The 13,379-nt window shown below is 45.9% G+C and overlaps 1 protein-coding gene across 2 annotated transcripts in view; it reads left to right on the forward strand.

Annotated features, from left to right (window-relative positions):
• The first annotated feature begins 10,138 nt into the window (after positions 1–10,138).
• Positions 10,139–13,379, forward strand: part of MSRA (methionine sulfoxide reductase A) — a 303,524-nt gene continuing 300,283 nt past the window's right edge. Inside the window, exon 1 of one of the 2 annotated variants that reach the window (XM_065055610.1) lies at positions 10,139–10,360. In XM_065055610.1, the coding sequence (XP_064911682.1) occupies positions 10,231–10,360 (130 nt within the window). In that variant the 5' untranslated portion in view covers positions 10,139–10,230. The remainder of the gene's footprint in view (positions 10,361–13,379) is intronic. The other variant, XM_065055612.1, reaches the window with a different exon arrangement.

Consider the following 13,379-nt stretch of genomic DNA (forward strand, 5'->3'; position numbering starts at 1 on the left):
GTACATTCAGTGGATGATGAAGAAGATAATTTAATAGGCAGTCAGATAGATTTTACATATGCTGCTAATTTATTTTCGTCCAAATACCAAATTACCTGGCATTTAATTTCCCTCAAGAATCCAGATGCTGTCAGGAAATGTCCTGATATTTTTGTTTAAAACCAAGAAGCATTTCAGGTGTTTCTTAATCCGTTTTATTATGATTTCTCCAGTGAAACTCTCTCAAACATACAACCTTTCCATTTACATCAGCACCTGAGTGCATTTTGCTAAGCAATGACAGGCCGTGCTGCACATCTACTCCCAGAGGAGCTTTCTGTGTTGCAATTCAATAATCTCTGTTATTGCTGGATGCCAGAGCAAAAATAAGATATCCATGGTCAAAGGCGTAAAAATTCCTCATCATCTTTAATGAAATACCAGGATTTTATTTTAACATGCTTTTCTTATGCATGGAGTTGAAGAAATGGCTCACATTATGTAAAGATCATCATCTCGGAGCCCACTAATTGCCTGCTGCAGTGGAGGAAGGAGCCCACGAGAGGGCTCAGGGAAGCAGCCTGCATCCCTGGACCTGCATCCCTGGACCTGCATCCCTGATCCTGCATCCCTGGTCCAGCATCCCTGGTCCTGCATCCCTGGACCTGCATCCCTGGTCCTGCATCCCTGGTCCAGCATCCCTGGACCTGCATCCCTGGTCCAGCAGCCCTGATCCTGCATCCCTGGACCAGCATCCTTGGTCCAGCATCCCTGGTCCTGCATCCCTGGTCCAGCACCCCTGAACCAGCATCCCCAGTGCTGCATCCCTGGACAAGCATCCCTCGTCCTGCATCCCTGGACCCACATCCCTGGTCCAGCATCCCTGGACCAGCATCTCTTGTCCGGCATCCCTGGTCCTGCATCCCTGGACCTGCATTCCTGGACAAGCATCCCTGGTCCAGCATTCCTGGACCAGCATCCCTGGTCCAGCATCCCCAAACCAGCATCCCTGGTCCAGTATCCCCGCACCAGCATCTCTAGTCCAGCATCCCTGGTCCTGCATCCCTGGACCTGCATCCCTGGCCGAGCATTCCTGGACCTGCATCCCTGGAAAGATGCTGGGCAAGGCAAAGCAGGGCCTGGAGGGAAAGCTCATCCATTCAATCATATTCACTGTACTCCTTAAAACATCTCATTTATGGCAACCAAATAAACAAGCAGTCCAGACAACACCAGCTTTTATTACCATGGATTGTATCGTACATGTATTTTTAATCTTTTGCCTGTGTATTTCTTACAAAGTTTATTAATTACAGGGAAATGTTGCTGGATGACAATACGCGATAGCACTTAAAGCTTATGAAGCTCCCTTTCAGTTTTATAGTATCGGCACAGCAGGCTCTGCCGAGCACCACATGAGCACATTTATAAAAAGCTTATTACAGCATATAGCACAAGAGTTGGGGTTTTTTTTTAGCCTTGTATGGGAAACCAGCACTATTAAATATGATTATTTCCTTTAGTAGGGCAGTGTAAACAACTCTGTCATTTGCTTTTATAAAGTCATCAGTGCCCCTGCGTTCAAACCAGCACTGACTGACAAAGCCGAGGAATCTACTAGACACACATTTCAAACCACCAGCGGAGCATGTTTACGTTGCATAATTTTCCACAAAAAACTTAATTGATTCCATTAGCTGTTGGGTTTATTTTTCCCTTTTTATTGTGTGGTTTTGCTGTCAGATGCGAACAGAATCACAAGCAAGCCACAATATTTTGACCAAGTGTGTATCTATGCATATCAGCAAAACAGGTTGCCAAAAATACGCGTCGGGTGATATGAAATACTCTTTTTCCGCTATCTAATCTATCACAAGTCGGCCCGCTAGGAAAAAATACCCTCTCTTTATTTACAGAAGTGATGTTTTTACAGATTTTGAAGATACTCTGTGTCGTCTGCAGAATTTATTATGGGAGATTATAAAGGAAATCCAGTTATACACCATTTATTTGTATTTTTAAGCGAGATCACATCAGTACCTCCAGCAGAGCAATGGGCTGTGCTGTTGGCTTGGTGAAATACTACCCCAAATTATAGGGACAGTTTATGTGTTATCTCTGCTTATTTCTTCACTATCAACAGTTTAAATAAATAAAAGTCCTTAATATACTTTAGCCATTTGTATGGATTTATGTGGACACGCTTAAGACCTTAAATGACTGGGAAGAACTTGAAAAAGACAAATATTTTAGCAAATAGGAAGTTGGGATTCAAGAAGAAAAAAGGTCTTAGTAAGGTAGGGAATAAGTACCAAGGACTATGAGATCAATAAGGAAAATACTCCTTGCAATGGGGAATGTGAAGGGTATTGTGCTAAATAGTCAATTTATTTTGGAATGACAATGCCAACATAATATGAGTAACATTATATGGGGTTGAAATTTGCTTTAAAATTGAGTTTTTTCCTAGGTAAATAATCAACTTCTGCCTCATTTCAGCTATCAAAAAATCAAGTTATCTACTTTAAGCTACTCACTGGGGCACTTGATGTGAGTTGAATGAAATAAACTTCTGTCTATCGGCTCCACTCTACTATTTTAAGATGAGATGAATGATGTTTTAAGGTTCTACTCTTCCTTCGTTTGCTACACAAAATTATGCTCAGTGTGGATGGGATTCCCAGCTTCTAAATAGCTAAATTTAGGTGGTATCAGTCCCACCCCAAACTATTTTTCTCTGCCCATACCTGTGGTGATTTATTTCTGTTCATAAAGTCCATCCTGCAAAATGAGAATTCAGGGTGATAAAAACACAAAAATTCTGAAGTGAACGGTACAGAAAACATTTATTGAGAAATTTATTAGCGAAGCTACAGTTTTACTGAGAGAAAGGCTGTGCCATGATACTTCCAAGTAGTGAAATCTGCGTTAAAAATTCAGATTTTAGGCAGGAAAAGATGCTAATGATGATCTAGGCTGCTGTGTGCAGCACACTGAATATACTAATTTGCCCTCTCATTAACTGGAACTTGACCTACAGAATATTTGTTACCACAATGGGAAACCTTGATTTAAAAACCAGCTACAGCTGCTGGTAACTTCTTTGAAACCCAGGAATTGATGGAGCTGGGAGAAGCCAGGCCATGCAAGACCACTAACCAACTAATTAACTAACTAGCTAACTAACTAGCTAACTCTTGGGCTACAAAGCTGCAGAGTGTTAATTCAGTTCTAGCAGATGTTTGCATCTCTGCTGGGGACAAAGTCAGCAGTGACACAGCACCCTGCACAAAGCTCTTTGACAACAAAGGCCTTTGACTTTTTTTGCCTGGATTTGGGTCAAGATTTGGAGATGTTTTAGGTGTCTACATATGCTTGGGGCACCTGAGCTCTGAAGAGAGGCAGTGGTTTTCTGTTTGATAGTCGTTGGAGTGGACGAGCTCCTAAACCAGTGATCATTTCTCAGCTGAATCGCTCTCCTCACACGGCTGGTAGGACTTTTTTCCCATCTGGAAGCTGAAAACCCTTTGAAATGCTCTACAGTATCAGAGATGGCTGTGTGGAGCTTGTAGAGATGACCCAAGATGCTTGAGAGATCATCGTGAACCTGCAGGAGAACCTGAAGCGCAGGTGATGTTCCCCAGAGCATCACGAATGGTGCTAAATGCTTATGCACAGCAATGAAACTGAGTCTTGGATTGATCAGCTCTTCAGTGACCAACCTGAGAGCTCAAAATCTGTTTCAGAGGCAGAAATATTGGTGGATGAGCCATTCCTGGAGACATCCCAGACCAGGCTGCTCATGGCAGGGCGGGAACTGGGGGAGCTTTAAAGGTCCCTTCAACCCAAACCCTTCCAAGATTCCACAAACTCAACCTCAATCTCTTCAACTCAACCTCAACCTCTTCAACCTCCTTGACCCAACTTCAACCCCACCTAAACTTCCTCAACCTGAGCTGGTGAAGATGTCCCTGCTCATGGCAGGGGTGGCACTGGATGGGCTTGGAAGGTCCCTCCCAACCCAAATGATTCGATGACACCAAAATGCAGGTGCCTGCACCACCTTGGCTTGCGTGAACATGTGGGGACTTGTTATAAAGATGCACCGCGAAGCTCCAGTGAAGACAGAACCAAAATTTGCAGATGCTCGCTTGTTGCATTAGCCTTTTTTCCCCATAACTGCTACAGCGCGATGGAAAAATAACCTGTAGGAAGAGGCACCTTGTGTCCTGCATTTTCGCCTTCTCCCCGTTGCGTTTGGCAGACTCTGTTCTATTAAATAGCCCCTTGTTTTTGACATCCCTCTGTCAATCGCTGGATTATTCTGAAGCACAGTGCTGAGGGCTCTTCTACGTCAGCTCTATTTTTTAGTATAATTTATGGAGCTTAATCTGTATCAAGATGCTCATCTAGATCCCAAATGGAAGGGGGATGAATGACTGATTAATCTTCATGCCTCTCTCTAGAAACTGTCCGGTGGAGATTTCCTTGCTGTATTATCAACTTCACTGTCCTTCTGGGGTAACACAGCTGTTGATACAGAAATTCAGGTCTTGTTTCCAAAAAGAATCATGGCACTTCAAAGCCTCCAGTTCCCTTGATTGGAAACCACTTAGAACCAGTTCATGTCTTTTTTTTTCACTAAAACCAGAGCAGTGGGTTTGTTCTGATGAAAAGATGTGTTTTTTTCAGCGATCTCGTTACCCAACCGGTCACAAAATGTGATTAAAATGAGGCAATCATCACAGGGTCGGTGTGTTTGCAGTGATGTCATGTCAGTCCTGAACTCCGTTCTTTGACATTTTTATCAATTATGGAGGAGAACATCGAAATTGATTTTCAACTGCTGGCTGCTGACCCAAAAACTGCAGGAGCGGTTATGACAGAGACAAGGGATTGGCACAAGTCTATACCAGCAATTTAATTTTCTATATATCTGCCATAATCATCTATATATTTTTATACATCGGTAATGAATTCCTGAAAAGCCCTTGGAAATCAGCAGCGCAGCTCTGAGGCTGGAAGGTTCAACATTGCCCTTGGGTAGATGAATGCAAACCCAAGCAGGAATGAAGAAACCACCGGAATGTCGTATTGATTATTCACATCATCATCAAAGTGAAAAAATGGATCAGGAAATGTGATTTGAAAAGCTGGAGAGGGCCCAGAGGAGTGCAATGATGATACTTAAAGAATTAGAAAATGGTTCATGGTGATGAACTCCTGGAGTCCTGTTTATCTTGAGGGGTGACCACAGTTAAGTCTGGATAACTAAGACTGGATAATATAAATCTCTTCATTCTAGGAAAGATAAGCTAAGGTTTAATGGGTGGGAGCTGAAGCTAACCTAAAAATAAGGTGCATTTTTTTAATCGAGCGCTGAATAATCCACTAAAGCCTGTGGAGGATCTTTCACTGCACGTTTTCAAATTAAAACCAAAAAGATTGTTTTTCCAGCAGCTCAAACCTGGCTCCATGATCAGTGTCACCATGGAGAAGGTTCCATGCGGCTTTACTGGTTTCGAGATACAAAAACTTTCGCTATATTAGAAAAACGCATCTATCCCTAAACTACATGTGGCAGAATGCAAACCCCCCTCTTTCCCCCTCCCTCCTTTGATATGGAAGGAGTAGACACATCTCCTTCTCTCTCTGCTATTTGAGGCCAACAGCCTCTTTTGTTTGGCCCCAGAGCCCCCTGGCCAGGGCCATTAAGAAGGGAGTGCCGAGGCGCCAGGGAGCCACTGGGCACCTGCGGCCAGCGTGGGGGATGTTTGGAGGCTTCAGGGGCATCCACAGCCAGGGTGGGGGTGCAGAGAAGCTTCTGGAATGCCTACAGTCAGATCTGATCAGCCTATAAAAAATGGGACTCTCGTTGAAATGTGCGGCTTACGCACAACCTCCTGGAGTTACGAGCTGAGCTGCTGCCACCAGGAGCCACCGCCCCCGCTTCCCCAGGATGGAGACTCCGCTTGCCTTGCCACCACGTGTGTGAGTAAAATTAACCCTCGCAGGATTGCCAGTGTATCTACTTTCCGTGCACATTTGCATGTTTACTTTCCGTGCTCAATACAAGCAAGTGTATAAATTAATCCTTGTATAATCCCAAGTGTATTTTCCTCCTGTGCTTCCACATAAGCACGTGTAATGTTCCATGCACATTTGTATGTGTATTTCTCCTCACAGGATTGCGAGTGTATTATAAATTTACCCTCGCAGAATTGCGAGTGTACACTTTCCATACTCACTACGTGTATCCCTTTGAAATAATCCCACACCGTGTTCAGGCAAGTGTGGACCCTTCTCGGACTCAGGGATGGTTCCGGCATTGTTTTGGTGAAGCCATGTGCATGCACTCTGTGGACCTCCTGTTGTATTAGTTGCTGCCCCTTAATAATTTTCCTCAACTGATATCCGAACCTGTGTTCAAGTCACTTCTGGAGTGCTAAAACCCTGTTTCTAACCAGTTTAATAAAAGTCATTTTGGACCCTGTTGTCCCTTAAACTAACCTCGGGGTGCCTCCGTGACACTACAAAAGCCAGTAAACTTAACTCCAAAGGAAAGGATTATGTTCAGTAAATGTCAGGTCCTTGAGAAAATTGTGTAAGTTTTGAGCAAGTTCCTAGGACTGGGTGACCAATATACGCAATTTTTCCTTCTTCATGCTGGTTTCCTGAAGATTTTTAGCACATGGTGTAACATCGGTGTGCTGGGGATACCATGATTATGATACGGGAATGCAAGCACTCTGTAGGCGCCTTAAGCCAGGCTTATTTCTGATATACTCGTTAATTCAATCTGTGTGTTGGTATATAGAAAGTCTATGTTGAAGTGTGAAGCATGGTACATTATACATCAAAAGATAATCAGGTTCTGCTGTTTGCTTGGACAGGCAAATCTGTCTCAAGAAAACATTTGCAAGTTAGAATTTAATTTTCAGACTACCCAGATCTCAACTCACTGAATGAGAGGACAGCCCACACTTCGCTGAAACATAAGTGGGATTTATCTGATTTTAAAACTATTCTGTTTCCACGGAGCCAAGAAGCACTTCTGAAAATCAGCAGGTTTAATTTGTCTATTTTGCGCATCAGGGCTCCGAAAGATCTCGGTTACCTCATCCGCGAGGCTGAAAAGCCAAACCTGAGTCTGTTTTTCTGCCCTTCACCTCCGCCCGACCTTGATTCGCGCAAGGAACATGGCAATGAAAATGGAACGGTGCACAAAGAGCTGGCGAGGATGCTCGCAGGAAAAGATTCAGGCTCACAGGTAGCTTAATTCTTAGGGGAAAATTGCTTTGCCATCCATCCTAATATTAACTGGTGTGTTTTTTAAAAACACATTGATGGCAGAGAGCAGAGTGTGCATAGATATATGGTGAAACATAAAAAATGGTCAGTATAAACCCACTGGATGTCATCACCTTAGTGATGCAAAGGCAGGAAATGGCAGCGTGACTCTAAGTGAGAGAACAGCTAATTAGGTGAACGTGTTTTAAATGAAATTCACACTTTGTGACCGAGCATTTCTCATTCTTACTAACTTGTACTGTCAAAATATCAGTTAGTTACCATACGCATCTCTACTCACTCACTATTTAGCAGATTTTCTTCAGGTTTTTGCAAGAGTCTTTTGGACGTCACCAGAGGTCCTTTCCAGTCCTCATCTCCATGATTCTAAATGCATCAAAATTTAACAAAACTTCAAAAAACAGACTGCAATCTGATTTTAAATGTATCAAAATTAAACATGAAAAATGGCCTGCAACCTTGGGGCTACATCTGGAATATTGTGTCCAGTTCTGAGCCCCTCAGTTCCAGAAGGACAGGGAACTGCTGGAGAGGGTCCAGCGTAGGGCAACAAAGATGATTAAGGGAGTGGAGCATCTCCCTTATGAAGAAAGGCTGAGGGAGCTGGGGCTCTTTAGTTTGGAGAAGAGGAGACTGAGGGGTGACCTTATTAATGTTTATAAATATATAAAGGGTGAGTGTCAGGAGGATGGAGCCAGGCTCTTCTCGCTGGCAAACAATGATAGGACAAGGGGTAATGGGATCAAGCTGGAACACAAGAGGTTCCGCTTAAATTTGAGAAAAAACTTCTTCTCAGTGAGGGTGGCAGAGCCTGGCCCAGGCTGCCCAGGGAGGTTGTGGAGTCTCCTTCTCTGCAGACATTCCAACCCGCCTGGACATGTTCCTGTGCGACCTCACCTGGGCGTTCCTGCTCCAGCAGGGGGATTGGACTAGATGATCTTTTGAGGTCCCTTCCAATCCCAAACATACTGTGATACTGTGATACTGTGATACTTGCGCTCAAAGAGGATGTTGTTCACCTTGCACAGAACAGTGAAGCTAAAACCAGAGCTGGGACAGCTTACCTCTCAGGTCCCCATCTGAATTTTGAATAGTAAAGCAAGCCTGACCCCTAAAACATGAATTTCCTGCTTCTCTAAATTCTTTTAGGAGCATCTGGGAATTCTCAGTATTGCCATATCCAGCTTCCCTGTAAATATGAATTAAATTCTGTCTCAAGAGTATCATGTCCATGTAAAATCCAGCTTGATTATGAGCTGAATGGAACTGCGTTCTGTTGTCCCAGACCATTTTTTGAGAGAATTATCTGGCTGTTCTCTCAGACTGGGCATTACTCTGTCATTTTATCATCTTTCCTCCCATTCAGCAGCAATCTCACTTTTTCAAAACCCTCCAGATGAATTTCGCACTGAAATTACCATCATGTTCTATAAGTTTATGAGATTACTGGTATGTATCTATAAGTTCTTTGCTTCTTCTGCCTTGTGCATCACCTTTTCCCATAGCCTGAAATTCTCCGAGCAAGATCCCCGCCTAGTTCACAAGCTCCCTTTGCAGGCTTTTGTACAAATTTCCCTTCTACTGACCATATGCATAGAACGAGCTTAAATTGTTTGAAAACCAAAACGTTGCTCTAGTTTCTCTGTTTTCCTTTAGAAACCTGATGGTGTTTTATGTTCCATACGCACTGAGGCAGAGCCCGTGGAAAAAAACAAACTGGGTACAAGTGCGCAAGGGGCTCCATAGCAAGGAGCACATTACGCAGTTGCTTCCAGAGTAACCCGGGGACAAGGTCCAGCAGCAGAGCTCAGGGAAACAATCACAGAATGTCCTGAGCTGGAAGGGACCCACCAGGATTATCGAGTCCAACACCTGTCCCTGCAATGACAACCCCACAGTTCACCCCGTGTGTCTGAGGATGTTGTCCAGTCCCTTCTTGAACAGTCAGGCTTAAAAAGGGATGTTTTTGGGTGGATGCATGCAAATGACACAAACTCCCTGAGCAGGGGGACCGGTGTGACCTGAAGGGTGGTGTCCCCTGCAGAACACACACCGTCTGGGGACACACACCTGGGAATCACAGGGTGTCAGGGATGGGAAGGGCCCTGGAAAGCTCACCCAGTGCAATCCCCCCATGGAGCAGGAACACCCAGATGAGGTTACACAGGAAGGTGTCCAGGCGGGTTGGAATGTCTGCACAGAAGGAGACTCCACAACCTCCCTGGGCAGCCTGGGCCAGGCTCTGCCACCCTCACCCCCAACAAGTTGCTTCTCATATTTAAATGGAACCTCCTGCGTTCCAGTTTGTACCCATTGCCTCTTGTCCTGTCACTGGTTGTCACCGAGAAGAGCCTGGCTCCATCCTCCTGACACTCACTCTTTATATATTTGTAAACATTAATGAGGTCACCCCTCAGTCTCCTCTTCTCCAAGTTCCAGAGCCCCAGCTCCCTCAGCCTTAATCATAGAATAGAATCATAGGATAGAATCAATTTGGCTGGAAGAGACCCTCAGGATCATCCAGTCCAAACATAACCTAAATCCAGCACTAAACCACGTTGCTAAGAACCTCGTCTAAACACCTTTTAAACCCCTCCAGGGCTGGTGACTCCAGCACTGCCCTGGGCAGCCTGTTCCAATGCCCCACAGCCCTTTGGGGAAGAAATTGTTCCCCAGATCCAACCTCAACCTCCCCTGGGCAACTTGAGGCCGTTTCCTCTGCTCCTGGCGCTTGTTCCTGGGGAGCAGAGCCCGACCCCCGGGAGCAGCGGGACCGCAGCCCCGGGCCGCTGTGCGGACGGACACGGGACACGCGGCGCTTCCCGCCTCCGCCCGGCAGGGGGCGGCCCCGGGGCCTCGCGCCGCCCTCGCGCCACCGCCCCCCGTCCCACCGGCCGCCGGGGCCGCTCCCGCTCCCGCTCCCCGTCTGCCCTCGGGGCGATGCCGGCAGCGCCGCGGCGCCTCCTCCGTTCGCTCTGGAGCTCCACCGGCAGCATGGGCGAATGGGCCTCCCGGCTGCCGCGGAAGGAAGAAGCGCTCCCCGGCAGGAACCAGCGCATGGCGGTAGCAGGTAGGGACACTCCCCCGCCGGCACCGGGAGTGGGGAGGCGGCTGTGGGGGCACCGGGGCCCGCTCAGCGAGTGAAGCGGCGCCGCTGGCTGCGGCGGGCACTGCGCGCATGCGCTCCGGCGGGGCGGCTGAGGCGCCTGCGCGGGCCTGTGTGGGGACATGGTGGGGTTGTGACAGTTGGGGAAGTTGTGACATGGGGGCTTGTGACATGGCGAAGGGAGGGAAATGTGACATGATGGGGTTGTGACATATCGGGGCGGGGGGAGGGATGCGACATGATGAGGTTGTGACATGCGGGGGGCGCGGTGTTTCTAGAGGCAGCGGGAGTTCAGGCGAGAGCCCTGAGAACGTGCTTATTTAGCTCCACAATGAGGTTTCCTGGGGTAAACTCAGGAGTTAAGTGCTGGAGAGAGTCCAGCGCAGCCACCAAGATGCTGAAGGGAGTGGAGCATCTCCCGTGTGAGGAAAGGCTGAGGGAGCTGGGGCTCTGGAGCTGGACAAGAGGAGACTGAGGGGGGACTCATTCCTGGGGATCAAGATGGAAAGGGTGAGTGTCAGGAGGATGGAGCCAGGCTCTTCTGGTGACAACCAGTGACAGGACAAGGGGCAGTGGGTTCAAACTGGAACACAGGAGGTTTCACTTAAATTTGAGAAGAACCTTGTTGGGGGTGAGGGTGGCAGAGCCTGGCCCAGGCTGCCCAGGGAGGTTGTGGAGTCTCCTTCTGTGCAGACATTCCAACCCGCCTGGACACCTTCCTGTGTAACCTCATCTGGGTGTTCCTGCTCCATGGGGGGATTGCACTGGATGAGCTTTCCAGGTCCCTTCCAACCCCTGACGTTCTGGGATTCTGTGATTCTATAATCGAGAAGGGGAAAGAAGTGTGAAATGCAAACCAAAACCTGTCATGCAGTCATCCTCAGTGACCTGGAGCCAGCAGCACCTTCCAACTCCCACCGTGTCTCCACCGTGAAGATGTTTTTACAGGACACTTGCTCTATGATATGACCAAATTCTTGCCATTTTTTCTTAGAAAACTTGGTGTATGGAGGATGTAGTGCTAAGTTAACACTGGACTTGAAGATCTTAGAGCTCTTTTTCAACCTGAATGATTTTAAGACACAAAATAGCAAAACCGCATCCGCTGTTTTCATGGAAACTCAAAAACTGGTATATTTGAGGTTTACTTTAGTTGAGCAGTCCTTTTTGAGCCACTGTGGATATCCACTCTCTCATGAAAAAACATTTTCTCAAGAGAGCATCTGGACTCTTGTTCACGAGCTGCAGTTTAAAACTAACTTATATATCCTTGCACAAGTATACAGGAGGACATAAGACACAAAGTATTTGCATAAAAGCCAAATCAAGACTGAGACTTTCAGTCTTAAGTAATACAAAGCATACAGGGAAGCGCAACATTCTGGTATTTCCAGTGCTCACAGGGATTATTTCTATGCAATAAAATATTAGAAACCTGACTTTACTCCCTCCATGACAAGATGGCTCCCGTGGGCTAAAACCAGCTCGATTTCCAGACTAAATAATGTATTCTTAACAACCCAGTGTACTTCTCTTTCATTCCAATGTACTTTCTGTGATTCTGTGATTCCTGGAGCAACCAACAAGCACGTGCCTGTTTTTCCTCACATGCATTTCCTGTTTCATTTTTAGGGCCCTAGTGGTCCCATTCAGGGTTTCAAACACATTACCTTATGCCTTTTAAATAATAATGCCTCAAAATAATACCTAAGCACAGCGTGGATGCGCTAACCTTAATGTTTGCTAAGTGGTTTTGAGTTCTTCAGAAATAATTCTTTCAGTGATTCATTATTTTGAGTGAATATGTGCTCTCAGGTAAGCAAAGTATCAACCAAGATTTACATAATCTCCTGGAAACTAAAAACATTGCAAGATGGCTGTTACCACTGTTAAATAGGAATTATAGTGGCACTTTGATACTTGCATGACCTTTCTCCCAGTATACAAGGTGTTTATTTACAGGCATCTTTGCTCTGGGCACCAAAGGTCCCTAATGAAGTCTGTGAACTTAGGGAAAAAAAAATACACACATAAGGTAAATAAGTGCTAGTGGCAGAATAATAAATGGTCTGTGGCATAAGCTCAGTGTTTGAGGGCGTAGTAAAATCTTACATTGTATAGATATTGGGTAAAATGCTGAAGGTCGTGGTGAAATTAAAGTTATCAGGAAGAGTGTTATGTCTGATGTGGGGAAGGCGGACTCGAAAGAGTGGTCAGAGATGGGATTAGGGCAATGAACTCTAGGAATGGTACTGAAAGTTGTGCATTGTCTAGATTAAAGTGGCACCTTCATATTGTTTGGGGATAAAAACCTGGCCTGAAGATACACTAGGCCCATCTTATGCTCTGTAACTCCATAGATGGAGCTACTTTGTGCTGCTGTACAAAAAACGCCCTCATAAGGCTAAATACGACACTTTTTGGATACTGTTCTATGACTAAACATGATTTTATCTACTTAACAACAGCATGGAGCTCCAATGAACTGCAAAAGTTAAAATTTTTCAAGTGTAAACTCCTTTCAGGAAAGAAAGGCCATTTAAAGTTTAACATCACATTTACTCAGTAACATTTCTTTCTAGTTTACCCTTCACCAGCTGAAACGCTTCCAGCATTGGCGAGCTCTGTAGGCTTATGTGCCGACCAACCTGACCTTTGACCTTGCAGACATTTGCTGTTTTCTTAATGTGTCTCCTGAACTGAGGATCTAATACTGGACATGGTCACTGGAACATATCACACAGGCTCGCATCCAGGTGGGTTTGAAGGCTCCACACCCGCTCTGGGCAGCCTGGGCCAGGCTCTGGCACCTCCCAGCAAACACGTTTCTGCTCATGTTCACATGGAGCCTCCTGTGTTTCAGTCTGTGCCCGTTGCCCCTCACCCTGGCGTTGGGCACCACTGAACAGAGTCTGCTCCATCCTCTGACACCCACCCTGACATATTGATCCCATTGATCACATCCCTCTCAGCTTCTTCCTCC

This window comes from Columba livia, chromosome 3, assembly GCF_036013475.1.
Source record: "Columba livia isolate bColLiv1 breed racing homer chromosome 3, bColLiv1.pat.W.v2, whole genome shotgun sequence".
Classification (NCBI taxonomy): domain Eukaryota; kingdom Metazoa; phylum Chordata; class Aves; order Columbiformes; family Columbidae; genus Columba; species Columba livia.